The following is a 23655-nucleotide window of genomic DNA, read 5'->3' on the forward strand; positions in this document are numbered from 1 at the left end:
TATCTTTATTAGTGTCTCTATTTTCCAATTAGCTAATAGTCACCTTCAAAATACAAGATTATATTTTAAATTGCCTGAAGCATGATCTACCCATGCCTTTTTTTTTTAGTTACCAGGGATTGAACCCAGGAATGCTTTACTACTGAGGCATTTCCCTGGCCCTTTTTATTTTTTTATTTTGAAACAGGGTGTTGCTAAAAAGCTTTGAACTTGAAACCCTCCTGCCCTATCCTCCCAAGTCACTGGGATTACAGGTGTGCACCACCACACCTAACTACCTGCATCTTATAGTATCATCTTCAAGGCGACAGAGTCTACCCTTGCACCCTGTGAAATGTCAGTAACTTCATCCAGACTCTTCTTTGGAAGTTTTTGCTAATAATCAAAGAGAGAGAGAGAGAGAGAGAGAGAGAGTGTAAGCAAAAGGAAAGGGTGAGGAGGAAGTGGTGGGGCTCACAGTATTGAGCAGAAAGTAAGGCAAGCCTAGAACAGCAGCAGTTTTAGTTTTCTTCTATTACTATCAGGACCCTATTGAGTGTCAAGCCCAGGGTATAGCAGAAATAACAGAGGACAAGTGTAAGCAAAGAATGGTGAGATAACCAACAGGCTTAAAAAAATCAAAGTGGCTAAAAAATAAAAATAAAAAAACAGTGATTTTACTATTGGTGACATTCCTTCCACTATAAGTCTCCAGAAAGAGAGGTCACAAGCCTAAACAACACAAATATACTGTGCTACTAGTTTTTTTGTTTACACACACACACACACACACACACACACAAATGCCAGTATATTAAGTATAGCATGTTGGGAGGGAGATATACTCAGAAGTTCTAGAGTCTATGAAGTTTGGTTGCTGCACTAAGAATTCATTTTCCAGAATCATACACAAATCAGCACCCCATGAATTCCCTGCCCCCTCAATTTAGACATAAGGGACATATTATTTTCAAAGGGAAAGACCTTTCTACACAATGTTTACAAGAAGAGAAGCTAAAATCGAAGCATGTTCTGCAAGTAATGTATGGAGAAAAAATTGAATAGTTTATGTAAGAGGCCATGCAAGCAATATTCTTCCATGAGATTATCTGCCAGAGCCATGATAAGTTGCCTTCGTGGCTATCCTGCCTGACAGATAAATAAAGAGAATGTGGGAGTTGTGAAATAAGAAGTAAAATAAAAATATTTTTAACCTCCTAAGGTAAAATGAAGGTTAACCTTGGAAAGCAGATTGGACTCATTGGGTGCTAAAGGGATGAGAGTTGGGGAAGGCATATTGTGAGTGGGGCTGTGTTTGGGGATAGATGGGGGTCTGTGATGAATTGTGGGAAGACACCAGGCGAGCAGTAGAAAATGGGAATATTGTAGAGATGGAACCAGAATGTGGAACTGATTAAATGCCCAAAGTCATGAAGCAGCCAACATTTTATAAGCACTTTTACATCCCACTTCATCCTCAGCAGGCTCGCAAGGTCAATACTGACACTATCCCTTTCCTGGTGATGGGGAAGCAAAAAAGCCAAGAGGGTGGCTGATCTTCCCAAGGTCAAGTGGCTTGCAATGGAGTTCAGCTACAAAGAAGCTTCAGACAAGAACTCTGGTCTGTCAGACCCCAAAATCTGCCCAATTCACCACCACATTTTTCTTAACATCTTGAATCACCTGCGAGAAAGAATGGGCACTAAACACAGGGAGGGAAAGCTTGACAGGAACACAAGTATAGACACGTGTTGTGAAGATTCAAAAAAAAGATAGTTGTAATGCTGCAAAATGGAAATAAATAAACCGAAATTGGAAAGGGAACAGTATCAAAATGTGGACCAGTCTTTTAGGTGTTTCTCTATGCAGTTGGTTGTCTATCCCTATGAGGTAGAAATCATCTCTATTTTCCTGATGAGAAAACTGTAGGTGAGAAAGGAAAAGGTGTCTTGCCACCATTACAAAGTAAGTGTTGATTAGACAAAGACAAAGAGAAAAGAATAGTCCCAACCAAAGGAATTAGTATGCAACCACTCATGGGGGTGGGGTGCTATTAACATTAAGGACCAGGGAACAAATCCATCAAGAATCAAGAGGCTCAAGGTGAAGAAAAGTGCCAGAAGAAACTTGGAAGGCAGGTGAGGACCAGGCCCTGTGAAACCCATTGGGAACAGAACATGATGTCAAGGATTTCAGCCTATATTATAGGGTGGACATCCACTGGAAGGCATTCAGCAGGGTCTGTCCTGTTGAAGCATTCAGTTGAGAAAAGAGAAAGTTGTCAGAATGGAGGCAGTGGTGATGGAGAAAAGGAGATGGATTTGAAAAATATTTAGAATGTGAAATTACCAATGTTTGTTAATGAATTTGCTCTGAAGAATAAAGTAGAAGGATGTGTCGAAGATGATTCCTAAGTTTTGGGTTTATTCAACTATGTGCTTAATGTAGCCAATCCCTGGGATAAGAAACACTGGTAGAGGACAGTACGGAGATAGGAAGGTAGAAGAGGAAGATAATCAGTTTGGACTTCAAACCTTGTGTTTGAAGAAGAACAACTAAATGGAGATGGCACAAAATTTGAAATCCAGATCTGCACCTTAAAAAAGCAGAAAAGTTGAAACTTTGGTTAAGTCCCCTAACCATGCATTTCTCTTAATATTTCATCATGATTTATTTGTCTATGATAGAGACACAGACCGTACCTGCTGAGTTTTTTGCTAGATCCCCAGCACCAGGTAGAGTTCCCAGGACAAAGACAGCCCTTAAGAAGTATGGCTTGAACTGAAGACCCAAACTCTAAGTGGTGTTCTTAGGTGGTACTGAGGATCCGCTTATCTCCCCAGCTTTTACTGCATTTAACCTACATTTACTCTCTCCCTGGCTCCAGACTCTAACTGTGTGCCCTGGCTTTTCCCACATGCCTTTCTGGGACTAAGAGTTGAACCCAGTGATTCCTGAAGGGATTTTAGAGTTCATGTATCTACCAGAATTCATTTTCCTATTGTGTCAGCTGAGGACTCCCTGCTTTAAGAGTAGGATACAGGAAAAATTCTATGATATTATGTCTCAAAAGGTTGATAGGATTTGGACAGGCAGGGGGATGTTTATGAATACAGAGTCCAGAATTACTGTGGAAAAGAACTAAAAATGAGAATTGAGTGGACCAAGAAATAAGAGAAAAGTCTGGCAGGTTTAGGTGGATAGAGAGGCTTCAAAAACAGAATGGGAAGTTTGGGTTTGAAAGGAATGATAGTATGGAAGTATAGATTCCTAGCAGAGAAATGACATGGAGTGCAATTTAACAGAGATTAACCTGGCAGCAGTCTACAGGATTAATGGAAAAGATAAGAGATCAAAGCCAAAAAGTCTAGCTCAGAGGCTGTTGCAGTAATGCAGGTGTGAAGAGATAAGAGACTTAACTAGACAGTCCAAGTGGAGAGTCTCAGAGATGAAGATGAATGGAGAGGGCTGGTGAATGATTGGCTGGAAGGCAATAGAAGATTCAAAAACTGACCCTCAATTTCAAACCCTAGTGGTACTTGGGAGACTAATGGTGCCCCTGACAAAAAAAGAGGATCTTTGTTTTCTGCAGAGAAAAACAAAACGCAAGAAGTCACTGCTCACAATACTTTGGCTATAGATCATCTCCTTGTTGAAAAAAAAAAAATTCACAACAGTGGTGACCACTAAGAAACTGAGCAATTTAATATGATTTGACTTAAAAATATATTCTTTGGAGCTAGAGGTGTCACTCAGTGGTGGAGCACTTTTCCAGTATGTGTGAGACCCTGAGGTTAATCCCCAGCACCACAAAAATAAAAAATGTATAAATATATATGGAGGGATGGATAGATAGATAGATAGATAGATAGATAGATAGATAGATAGATAGATAGATAGAGTCTTGCACTCCTTGGTAATTCAGAGAGACAGGGGTTTGATTCTCTTAGACACTTTTCATTCAGCTCCTAGTCAAGACAACTTACTAACTAGTCATTAAATTATTGCACTTTAATAACCTGAAGACTTTCTTTCCCTAAACTGGAAAGGTGGAAAATAGGTCTAAAGCAATGCTTCCTGGAGGACACATTAGGTTTCACATGGTGAAAATCAAGACTGAGGTGGAAATATCCCCTCTAAGCAATCATGGTCTTTACATGATTCCATTTGCTAAATTATCTTCCTAGGATACAGGAAGTTTCCCATATATGGCAAATTCATTAAAAGGTGAAAGTCCATGTTGGGGTCACTCCATAAATATTTAAAAATGGTAATCACCATAACAAAAGTAATGCTGATATTATTGTGAAGAATTCGTTTAAATCAATTTTAATTCAATCTGTAAGGGTTCATATAGATGAACTTCTATCCTGATGATCTTGTGGTAGGATTTAGGTCTAATGACGCACTGATTCCAGTGCAATACAACTTCAAAACAGCGAAATTTCATCATAGTTTATGCACTTTGTTAAATTGTATTATATATAGATTTGGAACTACATGTTTTTCATGTTATTTAAAAAGTAAAATAATAATTGGGAATGCTTTCATTTTTCAAAACATAAATGAACTAAATCTCTGTGGTCCCCCAGCTATGTATGACTTTTTTCAAGGATGGTAAGATGATCTTACAAAATGTAAAATGCATATACTATATGAGAGAGCTTTAAAACTTACAAAGGACCAATTCCAGGGCTTGGAAGACTGAGACAGGAGTATTTCAAGTTCAAAGCCAGCCTCAACAATTTAGGGTGGTCCTAAGCAACTTAGTGAGATCCTATCTCAAAATAAAAACTAAAAAGGACCAAGGATGTAGCTCAGTGGTAAATTGCCCCTGAATTCAATCCCCAATGCCCCCAAACAAAGCAAAACAAAACAAAAAACTTACAAAGGAAAAATCCTCAACTAAATATAAAAGTGCAGGGTTAGTCATGAAAATGCCATGCTCTCTAATTCTGCTTGCTACATAGAATCCCCATAGTCTGTGTAATGCAGCTGCAACATTCTTCACACTTTTGGCTTTTTTCTTTCCTCCCAGTCATCCATGTTAATAATTGACATTATTACAGTCATCTCAGCAGAGAATTAGCCAAGATCAATGGCTTATCTTTTGTCTAACGCTTTCTTCTTTGTGGTTAATGGCTCATCAAAGACATTCTCAAACAAAGATACAAGTTTATGTGATACATGGGCAAGGTGTCATATACAAGATAAATAAAGGACCATTTTCTGGAACAATAGCAAGAATGATCTCATAGTCTTTAATCCCTACCAAAAAAATGCCATTTATAAATCAAAAGTTTCCTTTAGAAGTATGCAGCAGATAAGCATACTCTTTCTTTTAAAAGAGGAAATTTTCACAGTTAACCCCTTATGTATAAATCTTAAGAACAAAGACTTTAAACAGAAAAAAATGAGCTTTTTTTTGCCATTGCCTACACATAAAAGATTAAATTTTTGCCATCGTCTTCCAGCTCTTTGCCACATAAAACACATTGATATTCCAGAATGCCATGCACAAAACTAAAATTCACTGTTTTATTTTTATTGCACATAATACTGAGTAGTATTCATCCCTGCTCTTGCATAGTCGTCATCTTCCCAGTTGCCCAGGCCAGAACGTAAGTCACAGAGCTTTTTTTTTCTCCCTCTCTGGTCACACCTGGTGAGTCACCAAGTTCTATCAAGTCAACTTATTCAACATCCCTCAAATTAGGCCCTTCCTCTCCATTCCCACATTACTTCCAGGCATTCATCTTTCTCACTTTGATCACTGCAATTACCTTGATCATTTGTTCCTCTATTAGTCCCTCCTGCCCATTGCTATCTATCATGATGAGCTTTCCACACAGCTATTCTTAGGGTGTCTGGTCAGGAGTCAGTATGATACCCCCACTCCAGAGAAACATCTTAGGCAGACCCTGAAGATTTCTTGGATAGGGTGGGACATTTTTCATAGGCTGGTAGCCCAGAAGCCTTCTGGGATTGACATTATCCGGACTCCAAGCACTTAACTTTGGAGTTCTTAAAGCCTGCTAAGGTAAACTGGATTGTCTGGGCCAGGTCCCAGAGGTGAGGAAAAGCAACCCAAGTCCCATGAGAGACTGTGCCCTTGGCCAAGCAGCCAGAGCAGCAAAATCCTTTTAGCAGAGAACTGAGTTATTTCAACATAAGCCCAAAGGTAATAACAAAGCCATTTCTCACCAGTGGAAGCCCTCTAAGTAACTTTACAAAGACTCATCAGAATTCTGTTCTTGCACCAGATGATGTCATGTTTCTCTCCCACTATTTTAGTCTTTGGGGTCTCCATTGTCCCTATGCTGGCCTACACAGAATATGAGCATGTCTTTTTCTCTGTGATGGAGTCTTGCTATAACAGTCAACAAAACATGCAGTGTAGCTGCTGAACATGCATATTAAGGGATATTTGATGAGGAGAGAAGCAACAGTTCTGCTAGTTCACATGACAAAATGAAAAAATGACAATCTCCGATAGAGAATATGAAATTGCAAAAAATTGAACTACAAGAATAAAAAAAAAAACTTTTTTAGAGTGGGAAAAAAGTGGTACCACCCCCAAAATCTGAAGATTTTTCCTTAAATTATAAAGTCCATCACTTGTAGAATGCTTTGTTTTAAAAAATGTCCATGTATGTTTTCTCATTTAATTCTCACAGTAATTCTATGACACAATGTGATTCTGCTTTATAGATATGAAAATTGACCCAGAGACATTGATCAATATGTCCCCAAATCTCATAAGAATGAGTAGCAGAGTCTTGACTTAAATGTGTCTTAATTCTTATAATTCCATAATTCTTAATTCTTCTAAGTCTAGTTTACCATTACAGAGGTGGTTGTAAATGACATAGGAAGTAGCCTAAATTTTGTTTTATGATTTCACTGTGGTTCCTTAAGCAGTATAAATGGGGTGCCATTTCCCATATAGTGATCACTTTTCACATTGTCTTTCAAGATAATAATTAAGAAGTTTTATTTGTCTGAATTGAAGGTGAAGCCTCTCACACTGTTTTTTCAATGTTTTACTTTGCTCTGACTAATGGGAGTGTGGGTTTTGTGCTGCCTATCACATTTTGATGAATGCATAAATGTTAAGATCATTGCTAGGAACTTTCTCTGAGAACATACATCTCTCACATGTTGCCACTTCTCCTTTGACTTAAGAATATAGATGTTATAGTCAGTAACATATCAGAACCACAACATTTTGCCCTATTGTGTAATGGGAATGTGTGTGTACATGTTAGACGGGTATACAACGTGACCATAATACGGGTACACAACATGACAATGACACTAAAGGCTGAAAAAAAAAGAGTCATTTATTATACCTAATTGCAGACACCTCTTGACCAGTTCTGTTATGAGAAATGAAACAGTCTGCTTTTCTCAGACCTGAAATTCACTGACAATCTAGCACTTACTTTAGTCAACATTTGTCTGAATAAAAATTGACTTTACTTCTTTTTTTCCTATGGTCAAAGACAAAAAACACAATTTTTACCCAGCTTCAGATAATAATAACTTAAAATAATTAAGTTGTATAAGTCTTTTATATAAGTCCTATTGTATTGTCTCCTTTAATCAGAAAGAAACACTGTAAGAAAGAGAGAAGTTATCCCCATTTTATAGATGCTAAAGCTGTGGTCTATTGACTTATTCATGGTCCCAGCTACTATAATGACTTGATCCTGGGACTTCCATGCCCAAATCTCTGCACTAATTCACAGATATTAAGCTGCCTGCACGCGCGCACACACACACACACACACACACGCACACTCCTTTTGACTTGCACAAAATAGAAATAATAATGAAGCATTTAAAAAGTGGAAGTATAATGTCACTCTGTTGCTTCTGATGGATAATAAGTATATAATTGAGCCATATTTTATATGTGTGTGTTTTCTTGTACTGTATAATGATGCTTATCTTAAACTTCACTGCTTAAATATTGCATTTTCCAAGCATATGAATAGAAAATGTTCAGCTGCCTGAAAAAGACCAGACTGACACAATATAAGCCTTTTGTTTACTCACTGAATAGGCACAACTTGTGCCCTTCCAGCTGCTTTGCCCACAGTCTTAACCTTGTTCCATAAGAACCACCTGTACAATAGCTGGATAATTAATTCCATACTCCATTTCAGACTTGGGATATTCTGTTAAGATTAATTGAGACATAGAAGAAGAGACTAGAATGGTGGCTACCAAGGGTCTACAGGGCTGAGAGGGAGAACGGGGAGATGTTGCTTCAAAAGTAGCAAGTCTCACGTAGCATGAATAAGTTCTGGCAATCATTGTAGAGTATGGTAATTATAATTAATAGTACTGCATTGTGTACTTGAAAATTGCTAACAGATTAGACCCTAAATATTCCCACCACAAAAAAAAAAATGGTAAATATGGGAGGGATATTAATTAGTTTGATTTAATCATTTTACAATGTAAACATATAGCAAAACATAACACTGTACATAAGTATATACATTTTTATTTGACAATTATACCATTATAAAACTAGGAGGGGATGGGCTGGGGTTGTGGCTCAGTGGCAGTGCACTTGCCTCGCACGTTTGGGAAACTGGGATCGATCCTCAGCACCGCATAAAAATAAATAAATAAAATAAAGGTATTGTGTCCATCTACGACTAAAAGCATATTAAAAAAAAAAACTGGGAGGGGAAAATGACATCAAATAATGGCTTTTAATGTCAACAGTGTACAACACCCTAAATTAGGTGGAACCATGGAGGCCAGGTGGCCATAGGTTCTGAAACACTTCATTTTTAAGTACTATCTATTGAGAGCTTCTTAAATGAAGAAACTGTGTAGTGGAAATGCTGCATTCAGGATGCCTGAAAGTCTGTGCTATGGACTATTAGGTCTGGCGTCTTAGTATTTGGAGTGTTAGGACTCTGAACAATTGCTCTGACTTATTTTATTTCCAACAGCCAATTTGTATGAGATAATAGTGTGGAGGTCAGATTCCATCCTTTTCTCTGAGGAAGACAAAGTGATTCATAAAAGACAGCTGTCCAGAGAAATACACTTATTAGCATAGGGAACTAATACTAGGACCACTTCACATCAGTAGCCATTTAAAATATCTACAAGACAAGCCTCTGACTCGATGCCTTTTCTATTAATATACCCTAACATCTACACTGAACTGTGAGATTGGTCATTTTCAAGGCTTTTAGGAGCCACTTATAGTTTCAATGTACAATCAACAGGCAATAATCAGACAATATTGTCAACTGAAACTCAGAGGCTCAGACTGTATTATAAAGTCCCTAGTCTTTAGTCCCTGCAGTAGTTAAGGAGAGTTTGCATATGTGCTTTTCCTCTAGTCAAAAGCAATCACCTCCTCCTTCCCTAACTTGAACATGGGCTGAGCAAGTTGTGGCTGGAGAAACAAAGAGAGATGGTGTTGAGTTTTCCTAAAAATTTCCAGTTTCATTTGTCAACAGAACCATGAGATGTCGGGAAGCTTTTTGCTGTCTATGATGATGGTTAATCTGTTGGAAACTTAAGTGTCTGTGGGTGACAACACCCAACTCTTGAAATTCGTTCCAAGTGCCCTTATCTCATTTATAACCAAAACTTGGCCCAGGGCCTTTAAGGTGTCACTTTCTTCCATTCAGTTGGTAGACATAAGAACCAGAGAGGACAATTCAAATGACATTATGTGACCAAAAGTGAGGAAGCCATTTTCCAGAGAGATCAGTTCACTACCACAGAGAATTCTATTTCTAAACTGTTTAAATTTGGTTTGCAGGAGATTATTTTGTGATCCTGGTGTGCTTCCTGCATCTGTTTAGTCTTAAATGCTTCCGAAAACATTTTTCAAAATCCTCTCGTGATTTTCTAATCCTTCCTAATACATGGACTGCTTAAAATGCAACTCTTCCTATTTTTTTTTCTTTAATCCTAGCTTTGAAAATGCAAACGTGTGATTCTTAAAAACAGATTGAAAAGAAAAATGAGCGAGGGTCATTGGAAGCATAGCTGAGTGATGCTGATTCTATTGTTCATGTGTCTCAAAGAAAATTTCAAACTACATGAGTGTTGTCAATTCTATGAGAAAAGTGAGGGCATTTTAATTACAGCCACAATTTATATTGGATCAGGGTAAAATAAATGTATTGCACTCCCTCTGCTGGCTCTGAAGTTCTAACAGCTCATTATCCAGACCTATTTTTAGATGTAGTTCCCCACTTTAAAAAAAAAAAAAAAAAGAAAATACTGGAGTGTGGAAAAAGGAAACAAGAGCTGGAAAACTGTCAATTTTATTATTAGTTTATAATGTCAGAGAAACCAACATCACCCAAGACAAATGATTAGGATGAGCAGAAAAGCCAGGAGTTTTTAGGCTCTTCAACATAGCACTAAGAGAAAGGGAAAGGCCACCTCTCCTTATCCAGGCCTAAAGGCCTTTAAAAATTACTGAATTCTGTCAAATACTGAAATAATATTTTCTCAAGCTTAAAAAACAAACTAGTAGATTCATATGTTGAATATGTTCAAAACGGCCCAGGAATATACAGGCATTCATTTGGCTTGGGGTGGAAGAGAGAAGGGAACGTGACTGTCTGTCACCTATAGTCAGAGGGGAAAGCTGAAGATCATCATACTGAAACTGTATACCTTGGGGAGGCCACGTTACCCACAAGCCTGGAAGAAATACCGTGGAGTTTTAGAGCCAGGAGGCCTAAGAAACACTGGTTCCTAAGAAACACTGGTTCGTGAGCTAAAGGGAGAATCCATCAGTTGAGGAAAATGGTACAGATGTCAGGGACCCTGAGTATCTCAGCTGTTTCACTCTAGTTGATGGGTACATGCAGGGATTTTGTGCAAAGTCCAGCTTCTGCGTGGTGTTTGCTCTCTTTTCCATTCTCATTCACTCTCTTCCACAGGCGTCTAGATGCCAACCACATCAGCTATGTGCCACCCAGCTGTTTCAGTGGCCTGCATTCCCTGAGGCACCTGTGGCTAGATGACAATGCCCTGACAGAAATCCCTGTCCAGGCTTTCAGAAGTTTATCAGCATTGCAAGCCATGACCTTGGCCCTGAACAAAATACACCACATACCAGACTATGCCTTTGGAAACCTCTCCAGCTTGGTAGTTCTGTAAGTTTTATTGATTTTGCTCTCTCTTCTAATAGTTTCTAAATTCACTCTAGACCTTGGCCTTAAAATGCTGGCCCTTCAAAACTTGAATGGACACATTTTATGGGAGGACAACTCCCTGCCCCTCTCCCCAAAATGAGTTACAAATGTTCCAATTGTGTAAATGACTTAAATAACATTTATCAAGCACCTGATAAGTGCCAAATACTGCTAGGCATGCAAAAATAATAAGTTATGACCTCTGCTTTAGTGGAACCCATTGTATATTGAACAAGAAATCACAGCACTATACAGTTAGTACAGTAACCAAAGTTATTTGTTTAAAAGTCCTCATTTTTTATAATAGTTGAGAGCTCAGGTCAAACTGAAAGATGCCTTATTATTTTATAATATGTATCAGTAATATTAATACTATCTATTAAATACTTCTTGAGTCAAGGAAAGAGAAAGGAGAACCATCACCTGACAGCAAGTTATGCATTTGTACAGCTTTTTTCTGTTAGGTCTAGATTTCATTACTTTAGTATATCAAAATGATTCTTGAATAAGTAATGTTAGAAAAATAATCAGTCTCCTTTAAGGATGAAGCAATATCCCCCTCATGTATAATAGAGTAGCCAATCAATGTTGAGACAGGAAAACAACTGCTGCTCAAAAGGCTCTGAAATCAATTGGCTTTAGTGTATTAGTGAGCTTTCCCTCACTGTAACAAAATACTTGAGACAAACAACTGAATGGAGGAAAAGTTTATTTTGGCTCATGGTTTCAGAGGTTTTGATCCATGGCTATTTGGTCCTGTTGCTTTGTGGGGGACTTGTGGCAAGATGGCAGATCATCATAGTAGGCAGTGTGTGGTGGGGCAAAGCTGCTCACTTTATGCCAGCTGGGAGGACTGGGTCCCAATATCCCCTTCAAGGGCACTTCCCCAATTACCAACTTCCCTCCACTAGGTTCCACCTCCTAAAGGTTGCACCATCTCCCAGGAATGTCACAGGGAACACTCAAGATCCAAACCACAACACTCTTGAGTGTTAACACTTCCTCTGTGGAAGGTCTGCACCAATCTCCTTTTGCTCCATGCTGCCCACTGACTCACCATGACCTTCAATCCCCCACCACCAACCACAATACCACCACCACCCCACCCCCAACCACCACCACCAACACCCCACCCCTGCCACCTTTGTTACCAACTTGATTACATGTTCATCTCTTCCACTTAGTGTATTCTTTGAGAGCTGGTCAACATCTTACCCATCTTTTTAGTTTCTCCTCAATCCCCTTCCTCATCTATCGCACATAGAAGATCCTCAGCAAGTGTTGCATTGGTCTCCTGTAAAACCAAAACTTACTTATTAGAATAAAGGTCTTAGTTTAAAAAAAAGAAATTGGGGGAATGTTAACAAATATTCATACTGAATTCCAAATATAAAAGTGATGCTACTGACCCACCAGAAGCTGCTTTAAATTTTTTTTCTCCACTAGAGGGGATGGATTTACAGAGATTCAGCTATTCTTTTTCACCCTATCCCCCTTAAACCCATTTTCCAAAATCCCTTTGGGAGTTGGTCCAGTTTTCAGCTGTATACACAGCTGTTCTCATTGGCTCTGACCTGACTTACCCCAGTTAGGCCGAAGGTGATAATTATGCACATTAATACTGTGTCAAGAAAACTAATCTTCTTGGGCAGCCGGAAAAATCATTCCCTGTGGCCGAAATCGTGGTTTCCTGTTGACCTGTGGCCCAACCCTGGGAATGTAGCCACTAGAAGCCTTCAGCTTCAATATGATGTGCTTAATACACCTATGACCTTCCCTTTGTCCTCCACTTGTCAATGATGATCGGTATCTCTGCTTCACATTCTCTAGCTCAAAGCCGTAGTAAACAAACTATAATGAAAACTACACTGAAAAACCTGCTCTTACTAATATAGATCATGTTGCTCATATTATTATATGAGATCTCAAACCCAAACAGTAAAACTGTGATTGTCTTTTAAATTCTTTATAAGCAAATGGGGCATGTAGACTTTTTTTTTTTTTTTACAATGTTCATTTCTCATAATTAGAGCATTCTTCGGCATAAGTTTCTTTGGATTTAAGCAATCCAAATGTGCCCAAATTTTCCATGTGCAGTGTGCCTTCCTGACTGTCTATAACGTTCTCCTGCAGGCATCTCCATAACAATAGAATCCACTCCCTGGGAAAGAAATGCTTTGATGGGCTCCACAGCCTAGAGACTTTGTGAGTTGACCTTTATTTGTTTCCCTTTTTTCAGTGTTTTCATGAATATTCTGAAAGAATCAAAATAGCCTTGAAGCCAACTTGCTGTTTGGTTTGGTTAATTGCCTGAGCTTTAAACAGATATCTACAGTGGAGAGTTTCTCTCTCTCTCTCTCTCTCTCTCTCTCTTTCACACACACATACACTCACACACACACACACACACACACACACACACCCTGCAGAGCTAAACAATAAAAGTGAGATTTTATTTTAATCTAATGAGAGTGATACATTAATTACAATAATTATAAGTTAAATGAGATGTTCTCTACTGAGCAGTGACTGTCTGCTTAGGAATGTGTATTCTCTTCCAAAGATCAATTCTGTATTGTCTCTCAGGCTCACTATTCAGGAATTTGGTCTTCCCTACTGATGAGTGGATACAGACTAGGCGAATGCCTGAGTTTCCAATCCAAGATGAACAGGCATTTCAATAAGAAACAGGATTCATGTTAAAGCAATTCCAAGAACTGCAAAGTAGTAATAGTTACCATTTATCTCACTATATCTATAATCAACTATCACATTGAACCGTTGGCATACGTCATCCCAATAATTTTTACAAACATCCTATGCACGTAGCCATTTCATCCTACCTTAGGATGGCATCCTATTTAATGAGGGTAAATTATTTTACCAACATTACATGTGTAGTCAGTAGCATAACAGGGACTTGCTTCCTTCTTTGATCTAAACTTCATGTTTACCTCTAGATACTTCTTCCAAAGAATAGGTCCAAAATTCAGTTCGTTATTGGTACCTATAATAAAAATGAGTCTGGCCAGCTGAACATGACCTAGACCCTTTCCCAAAGTCAAGGTAGAGGCTCTCACAGGTCACACCAGGGTCCCAGCCTTTTCCCAAGAGAGGAACTGCTCTTTATTGTCCTGTTGAGTGGGAGAAGTTTAATGAGGGTGAGGATCCTGAGTGTGCTGGGAAAGGAAGATGGCTGTAGACATGGGCTCATCTCCATCTCCACATTTCCATATTCAAGTGTAATAAACCACCCAGGGCCACGGAATCTACTATACTGGCTCTGACCAGGAATGCAGGAGGAGGTGACAAAGTCTCCCATGGCCTTGGGGCCCATTTTTCATTTGCATACAAAGCTTACCAATTTGCACATGCTAAATTTAGCTTCTAACCAGGTCTGTGTCCACTAATTTCCTGAAAGACCATTTGTTATTGGTCTTTTTATAGCCAATGAGCTCTAACAGCTCTGCTACCAGGGTTACTTAAATCACTCTGTTTCCTTGTAAATGTCAAAGATGGACTTGTTCAGGCAGGACCTTGATGTCAACTTAATGGCATAGATGAGCATTTCCTATCAGCTGCTAGGAAAATTTAGAACTTCTTTCTTCTCTACACAGGATTGAGCTGGGGATCTTAACAATGGAAAACACCTTCCAGTCCTTTCAACAGGTCAATAGGAAAAAAAAAAAAAAACATGGTATTTGATGGGTATTTGCATGATTTTTCTTTTTCCTCAATCCTGGGTGAAAACTCACATTTACATATAACACCATAAAACAAAACATTTTAGGGCAAAATTTGTACAGGTCTTATTGACTCCTCCCTCTTGCCCAGGGCTACAGAGGATCAGTAAATTGGTTATTCCAACCTCTTCCTTTCCCTTACTAGAAATCCAAGTAATTTATAAGGGCCCAATCCTTGTTTAATCAAAAGAGAGCATCTGGAGAGATTTACAAACAGGAAGAAAATTTATGTCCACAAAAGACATGAGTTTCCTGCCTGCAGTATAGCTTAAGGATGGTTTGTGCCAGACAAGTAGGAATCTTGATTCATGTTTAACTCAGCCAAATTATCCTTCTCTTAAAATTAAATAGCAATTCTTCTCCACAGAGGAAGATCTAACCACATCTGATTGCCTGACCAAAAGGTTTCTGTGTCATCTGGGAAATCTGCCATTCCCAGAGACCAGAAGGCAATTACTTTTTCATACGAAGATGTAGGTATAAGGTGGAGTGAGTCCATAAAGCACTCGTGAGTAATGGAATTGAAAAGCCATTTGTTCCATAACAGATAGAGAAATTAATGACTTGAGATGGTCTGTCCTTTCCATCTCTCTGTGTGAGGAATAATAAAGAGCTTTGCCTTACAGACCAGTGAAAACAACATGCTTCTGATTTGAATCATTTGTGACTCTAAGGAAATTCTGGACTAGATGTTCCTCTTCCCAATATCTGTATCTCATAAACCTCTCCAGAATCAGGTCCCATCCAGGACTTCAGGCTGAGAGAGATGCAGGCTTTCCTCAGGAGTCAGGAATAAAGCAACCCTCCAAGGCATCTTGACCCAAGAAGGGGAGGGAACAAGAAAGGGGATGCCATCCAGAAGCCTGAGTACAAATAGACAATGTACATAGACATAGTACAAATAGTACAATGTAGAGAGCCAGGCTCAGATGAAGAGCTCCATCAGCCTGCAGTCAAATCAACATGCCAAGCTAATGCCACTGCTGCACATTTCTTCCTGTTTTCAATGACTTAGACCTGTTGAGCTTAGATTCTGAAATTTCTCTTAATCAGTGTAATGACCATTTAAATGCAGATGCCTATGGAATCTGTGGTCTGCAAGCTAAGAAAACCCTCTTTATAAAGAGAAGAAATGAGAACTTTCATCAGTGATATGAGTCCATTGGAACAACATCTTGACTTACCTTGTGAAATATAGTTGCTGTGAGTTTTGAAATGAAAAACAAAGTATTATTTATTCATTTTCAGAGATTTAAATTACAATAACCTTGATGAATTCCCCACTGCAATCAGGACCCTCTCCAACCTTAAAGAACTGTGAGTATTTGGGAAAATTTTAGTAGAAGAATTTTGTTCATCGTGAATTTATTTTTAAAATATACATGATTCTTGTACATAATATGACTTCCTGGAAAATTTTTGAAGTTTATGTAAATAGTGGTTAAGTATACTGGAAATATAGTTTCATTGATTCCTATCACCAGCAGATATTGAATTTTTAAATTTATGATAGGTTTCTCATATATTAATATAAGAAATATATGCCAAGCCCTACTCTTTTTTCTTTTCCTAAGCCATACATATTTACATACATTCAATATAGTATATTGTATTATAGCATATAATATAATACATATTGTAAATTTGTAGTAGAGCTATAATAGAATGCAGTTATTTGCTGAGCATTTCTAAGAATCCAAACAGTTCTAGGTTGCATGAGTATAAAACTGAATATATAAAATAGCATATGTCTTGTATAATGCTAGGTGCTTTCCCATACATTTCATTATATACATTTTTTCCTTAAATGCTGCATGAACTTCATCTCATTTAAAAAACAGTTTTATGAAAAGAAAGCTAACTTTCAGTCATTAGAAGATATATATATATATATATATATATATATATATATATGCTTTTAGATGATATAAAATCAACTTTTCTTCATACCTAAAAAGATGAATAGCTTATATAAATAATATTCTAAGCAAATGTAGAACCTTATTATCCTGGCAGTGAGAAATGAGATACACAGTCAGAGAAGGTAGATAGGAGCTTATTTATAAGAAACAGCCAAAAAAAAGAAAGAAAGAAAAATGAAAAAAAACAGCCCTCAGCAGTTGCCTCAGGAAACCCCATGTGCAGCTCAGCTAGGCAGCCTTGCCTGTACTGCCACTCACCTCTGACCAGCACAGGCCCATGAAGACCCAGAGATCACTGACTCTGTCCTTCTGCCATGCAGGCAACCTTAGCACCCATAGATGAGAAGCCATTTTTATTTATTACAAACTCACTGAGCCGGGGCACCTTTCTTCAGGTCAGGAAATTTTGTCCTCATAAGAAGATTACTTAAATCTCTACTTCACTGCAGCTTAAGTCAATTTTCTCTTCTCCTAGCTTCAAATGGGGTCAGGAGGAGTGATCCTAATCCTCTTGCCAAAGATAGTTCCCACTCCTCAGGCTGCTATACAATGGCACTCTATTTGGATATTAACAGGTGGATTTTCTTTTTATAATATGAGCTTGTAAGTTTCCATTAATAAAAAAAAAGTTTTTTCAGAATCTCTCTTCCTCTTTCAAGACAAGGCACATAATTTCTTTTTCTCCTAAAGAATAAATGAGTGTCCATAAGTTTCAAGCCTCAGAAAGGAGTTTAAGTTTGTCCTCTGGCTATTGAAAGTGATGATTATTACCATGGTGGGGGTGAGGGGAGCTATTAAATAATTTTGCCCCACACATGATTTTCTATAAGTTGGTTTTTTTTCCCCTCTTTTTCTAGAGGATTTCATAGCAACAATATCAGGTCAATACCTGAGAAGGCATTTGTAGGCAACCCTTCTCTTATTACAATGTAAGTAACCATGGTGCTTTTGGGTTTGTCCATATTGAAATGTAGTATATATAGTACTTTTAAATATGATATACTGTCCTTTGTTTGCCTGTGTTTTGTCTCAGCTGATGTAATAATCTATACAGAAAAGTGTATCTGGAGACGTCTTGTCAGGTTTCAGCTGAATACTGAAATAACAATTTTTTTTAATATCTATGATATACATTGCATTTTGCTTGGATGCTTCTGATGCCTATCACATCTCACGATCTTATACTTGCTTTTGGATATCTCTTTTTTCTAAGGAATGAATCTGATCTTTACTGCATCATTGTTAAGGCCACATAGTCATCCAGGACTTCAACCCAAGCATACTAGAAATATAAATTATCATATGCACCACCATTTGACCCAGTTATGCTATTCCTTGGTATATACCCAAATCAGCATACTACAGTGACTCAGCCACATCAATATTTGTAGCAGCTTAATTAACAATAGCAAAGCTATGGAACCAACCTAGGTGCCCTTCAACAGATGAATGGATAAAGAAAAATGTGGTATATATACACAATGGAATATTACTCAGCCACAGAAAGAATTAAATTATGGCATTTTCTGGTAAATGGATGAACCTGGAGACTATCATGCTAAGTGAAATAAGCCAGTCCCCCCCAAAAAAAGGCTGAATGTTCTAATATGTAGATGCTAACACACAATATAAAGGTTGGGGGTAATAGAAGTTCATTGGATTAGACAAAGGGGAATAAAGGGAAGGAAGGGGAATGAGATTAGGAGAGGCAGTAGAATGAACTGGACATAACTTTTCCTATACTCATATATGAATACATAACCATTGAAACTCCACATTATGTACAACCACAAGATTGGAATCCAAATTAGATTAAGTCATACTCCAGGTATGTATAATATTTCAAAATACACTCTACTGTCATGTGTATCTAAAAGAACAAATTTTAAAAATTAAAAAAAGAAATATTTAACCTTAAAAAAATAAAGAATAAATAAATTATCATATGAAAATGGGACTTGGCAAGCAGTAGACTCCAACCTAAGTTGGTGTGGGATGGAAGGGCAATGTTTTATGCTAAGTCTACTCATTATCAAGCCCAAGCATTGACTCACAGAACAACAAAGATGTAATTCTAGAAAGGTGCATATGTTCTAGAAAGGTGTGTATAAAGATTTATATGCTGTACAAGAATAAAATAAGGTTACAATTACAAAGCATAACTAGTTTTATGCTTCACATTTAGCACAGACAATTGATTACATACAGGAAGATGAAAATATACTAGTATATTATTAGACTAGAACTATAAAGAGATATTAGACTAGAAATATAAAGAGATAACCAAAATTAGTCTACTCTTAGTTAAAAGACACCTGTCCAAGCATGTTTGGGGCATGGTATTGGCCCAGGGTCATTGGTGAGGAATCTCAAACACAGAAAAGGAAGGACAACTGTTGAACATAGACTCCAGGGGCACTTCTTGGCAGATGTTCATCCTGAGCCAACTAGATCAAGAGGCTTTCTGGAACCATGTGGCATTTGTCACAAGTGATCTGGAGCCCCAATTAACCCTGACAACTGGAAAAAATATTTTGAACTAACAAACAAAACAAAGCATTCATCATCTCTGAAATGTTCTGGCAATATCTGGGTAAGCTAAGGGTTTTAAATTGTATTGACCAATAAACATTAGTCCTCATTAGAGGGTATTTACATATTAAGAGGTTGGCAAATTGCATTGCCTTTGCTCCACTTTCCTTGAAAGCCAGAAGTTTTTAATCACTCTTTTGATATGCTAATAGCTCCTGAGGAGGACTAACAGCCTCTGTAGTTATTAGAGCTCCAAGCCATTATTTGATGGTTGTGGCCACTTTCTCCCTGAAACTTTGCTCTCCTTGCTCCCACATCCTTTTCCACCTCCTGTCACAACCAGCCCCTTTGGTCTCCCCCATCTCTGTGCATGCTTCCCATGTCCTGTCCTCACTGCCACCTCTGCAGTTACAATCCTACCACACCTCTTCTTCATGCCTGCCCAGGGAACTCACATTTGTACATGTATATAAACACAGTTATATCTACATAGCATAAAGTATAATCAAAAGCCAATGTGACATTACCAGGAAAATTCCATTTTTAAATCATAATGCGTATATTCGAGCTCTACTCTTTCTCTTACTGATTGCCTAATCTCAAGAGAAAAGAAGAGGTTAGAGGGTAGAACACAAGAGGACCAAGGTATTCGGTAACAACTGTAGCCCAGGTACTTTGCCAGACACTAAACAAACATTGGCTCTTTTAATTCTTAACACAAAGCATATGGCTAATGTATCATTGTTTAACAAATTAGAAAATTGAGGATCTAGGAGGTAATGAGCTTTCTGAGGTCTCTGAGCCTCAATTCTCTCCTCCAAAATGAAGAAAATAATATGTATGCCATGGATCAAAGTTGCTGCATGGCTCAGTTGATGTGTGCCTATATGGAAATGCTTTGTCAAGTGGAAAGTAATATGCTATTATTTATTTGTTTTATCCCAACTGATTCCAAAATCTTGTAAGGCAAGAACATTTTGCCATGCCTCTTTAAAAATCCACCATCTAGAATAATGCTTACATGCATAGTGGATACCCAATGACAGCTTCTTTAATAGATCAGTCTTCCAATTCCCATATTGCCTAACCTCATGCTTTGAACATAGCAGACATCAATAAATATTTGTTGAATTTAATTGAATTAACAAGCTGTCTCAGCTAAGTATATGGGGCTCCATTGACCAGGCAATTCAAATATATTTCAAATAACATTGAAAATATCTGTAAAATTATTTTTTAAGTTCTAATAATATTTCACCTTTTTTAAAAATATTATTTTCTAGTTTTATTTGGACACAATACCTTTATTTTAATGTGGTGCTGAGTATAGAACCCAGGGCCTTGTATGTGTTCTACTGCTGAGCCACAACCTCAATCCCAATATCTCACCTTTTAAAGTGATAATTAACTTGAGAAAACTCTAATGTTGAGAAAAACCCCATTTTCTCTTAAGTAATTTAGAGAGTCTTGTGTTATGATGATATTTAACCCACAGATAGAACCTTCAGTGGATATAGATATATAAACATCTTTCTTTAATGGTACAATTACCAATACTTTGAATTACCTTTTTGCCACTAAAATGTTGGTGCTATACAGGTGTTGGAGGCTGAGAAAGTTTTTAAGTACAGTTACAGTCAGTTCACTTGCTTTTTTGCTTAATAACTATCATTTATAACTGCCTTGCTGTCAGAAATTTTAAATTTGATATAATATGGATTTCTTACCAAAAGTCTCTAATGTAAGTCAAAACACTTTTGAGGTTTTCCTGGAATCAAATAATCAGGAATGTTATGTAATATAGTATAATTAGAATTACATAAATACCTGTACTTGTTGAAATTTCAAACATATTCATTTCGAACAGATATTCTAAGACATTGGTGTTTGCATTTTTTTTTTTTTTAGACATTTCTATGACAACCCCATCCAATTTGTTGGGAGATCTGCTTTTCAACATTTGCCTGAACTAAGAACACTGTAAGCATCTGTTTCTGTTTTGTGTTTTGTTTTTGTTTTTGTTGTTTTGTTTTGTTTTTGTTTTTATAGTACTGATCTTGAATCCAGAACCTCATGCATGCTAAACTGAACTATATCCCCAGCCCCAAGTACCTGTTTCTCTTCTGTCTCCAAGAATTTCTGTGAAGACCAAATGAGTATTATAGGTTGAAGTGCTTTGAAAATGACAATAAGAACTGCCCCTTTCTGGAATCTTCTCCCAGTAACACTTACATATTTCTCCTTCTAGGACTTTGAATGGTGCCTCACAAATAACTGAATTTCCTGATTTAACTGGAACTGCCAACCTGGAAAGTCTGTAAGTACTTGAGTAGGCTCTTAACTTTGGCCAGAACATACACTGACCTTATGCCTGATCAGCCTTAACATCAGTGAATCAAAACATGTCATTGTGTGATATGTGAATGTCTGGTTTGTGTTTTAACAGGACTTTAACTGGAGCACAGATCTCATCTCTTCCTCAAACCGTCTGTGATCAGTTACCTAATCTCCAAGTGCTGTGCGTATCAGTAAGGCGATAACATTGTGTAAATAGACAACTTCCATTTAGGAGTAAAATGGTAGCCATTATTTTAATAATCCTTTAAAAGGGGAGAAAGTTATTTCCTTGCAGGTCTCTAGGAGGTCAGTCCTCCTCCGTTGGCTGCTTTGGTCCAGGCTCTCTACCATGACCCAGTAACCATGGCCTTGTGCCCTTTGTTTCCAAGTGCTGACAGTCATCTAGGAGAGTTCCAGTTGGCACGTGTTCCTTTCAGAAAATGGATATAAACAAGCCAAAATTACTTCATTTCCTCCTCTAAAGGTTTTGCAGAGCAGAACAAAATAGTGTAATGGATCAACAGCCCAAGCTGAATGCCAAAATATAAAACTAAGTTTTCAAACTGGCATAAACCTTGGTAAAGGTGACCAAACATTCTTCTCGTAGTTGGGGGTACCATGTTCTAATGTTTCACCTGATCGTTAAACAGCTTGCTTATGTTATTCTATTGATTTGGGACTTTTCCCACTTCCTTTTCTATGTTTTATGAAAATTGAGTTATAGGGACTTGAAGAGCCTGGTTTTGACCTTCTACTTTCTGCCTTCTCCCTCAGCCCCCCTCAACTCTACTACCTTCCTCCTAAGCATTTTTGGGCCTTAGTAGAGGAGCCCTTGGTCCCTTGCCATGCCTCTGCTCTCACATAGTAGACACCTATCATGGTTCAATGCCTGTAATTCCACCACAGGCTTTACTTAGCAGCAGAACAACACACAGCACTATATTTGCTAGGTAGAAGAATGGGAATATCTGCCACATGATTCAAAACTTGTCAACAGGATTTCTGCAGAGAGCATTGTGGTTTGAAGCTTCCTCTTTCTTGTAAGTGCCAGGTTTGCAGACAAAAGGTGTGATAGAGTCTGTCTCAAAGAGAGCTTGTTGCTGTGCTAAAGATACTATCTCTATTTTCTTGGTAAAAAGTTTTAAAACCTCTGTCTAGCCTAAGAATATGGGACAAAGAGTAACTGTTAAGTTCCCACCGACTGGGCATGAAGTTCAAAGAATTTCCAGACTCAGGGCCCAGAGATTGTTAGGCATGAGCCCCTCTGCTTAAATAAACCTGCTTCCTGAAAAATCCTCAGGTCCAGCCTCATCTGTCCTGCATTAACTGTAGATACCCCAGTTGCTCAGTGATCTGGTGGTACAGTAACACCACATGGTAGGCTTGGAATCAGGCACCTGTGTCTGAAGGAAGGGAGACAGAGCAAGTCTCCCCTTCTTTATGCCTTATGAGGTGTAGCTCCAGATGAGAAAACTGAGAATTAGGAATGTCAGAGTTATTGCAAAGTCACATTACAAGAAAATAACAGAGTTTGAATTCAAATAGTCAGTTTGAATAAATAGGAGAAAGTGTCTATCCAGCAAGTAGTAGAAGTTTGGGAGGCAATGTTAAATTCTGCTTGTGAAACCCTGAATAGATATAATTAACAACATTTCTTGAGGAATCTGGATCAATAACCTGATTAATATTTCACATAATGTAACTGAAAGGAAGGGAGCTGGTGTTCAAATTACATCTGTTTCCTCTATGTCACATAGTGAATGTTAAACTGCCAGGTACAGAAGAGTAGAAATAAAGGCCAACTAGCAAACTCATTAAGAGCAAAGACTCCTGAACCTATTTTTCTGAAATATTTTTTGAAAGACCCCAAAGAACCCAAATACATTAATACAATATCTTGTTTTCAAAGCACTTCAACTTGTAATGTCATTTGCCCATTACGACACC

General features: G+C 37.9%; 1 protein-coding gene across 4 annotated transcripts in view; it reads left to right on the forward strand.

Annotated features, from left to right (window-relative positions):
• Lgr5 (leucine rich repeat containing G protein-coupled receptor 5) overlaps positions 1 to 23655 on the forward strand; it is a 124570-nt gene that overhangs the window by 86180 nt on the left and 14735 nt on the right. For 2 of the 4 annotated variants that reach the window (XM_058574628.1, XM_046430666.2), the window contains exons 5-11: positions 10920 to 11135; positions 13308 to 13379; positions 16166 to 16234; positions 17697 to 17768; positions 21280 to 21351; positions 21620 to 21688; positions 21818 to 21889. In XM_058574628.1, the coding sequence (XP_058430611.1) occupies positions 10920 to 11135; positions 13308 to 13379; positions 16166 to 16234; positions 17697 to 17768; positions 21280 to 21351; positions 21620 to 21688; positions 21818 to 21889 (642 nt within the window). The remainder of the gene's footprint in view (positions 1 to 10919; positions 11136 to 13307; positions 13380 to 16165; positions 16235 to 17696; positions 17769 to 21279; positions 21352 to 21619; positions 21689 to 21817; positions 21890 to 23655) is intronic. The other 2 variants (XM_058574630.1, XM_046430667.2) reach the window with 1 other exon arrangement.

The sequence above is a fragment of the Marmota monax genome, unplaced genomic scaffold, assembly GCF_021218885.2.
Source record: "Marmota monax isolate L192 unplaced genomic scaffold, Marmota_monax_Labrador192_F-V1.1 WCK01_AAM20220418_F8-fsc00056, whole genome shotgun sequence".
In the NCBI taxonomy this organism is placed as follows: Eukaryota; Metazoa; Chordata; class Mammalia; order Rodentia; family Sciuridae; genus Marmota; species Marmota monax.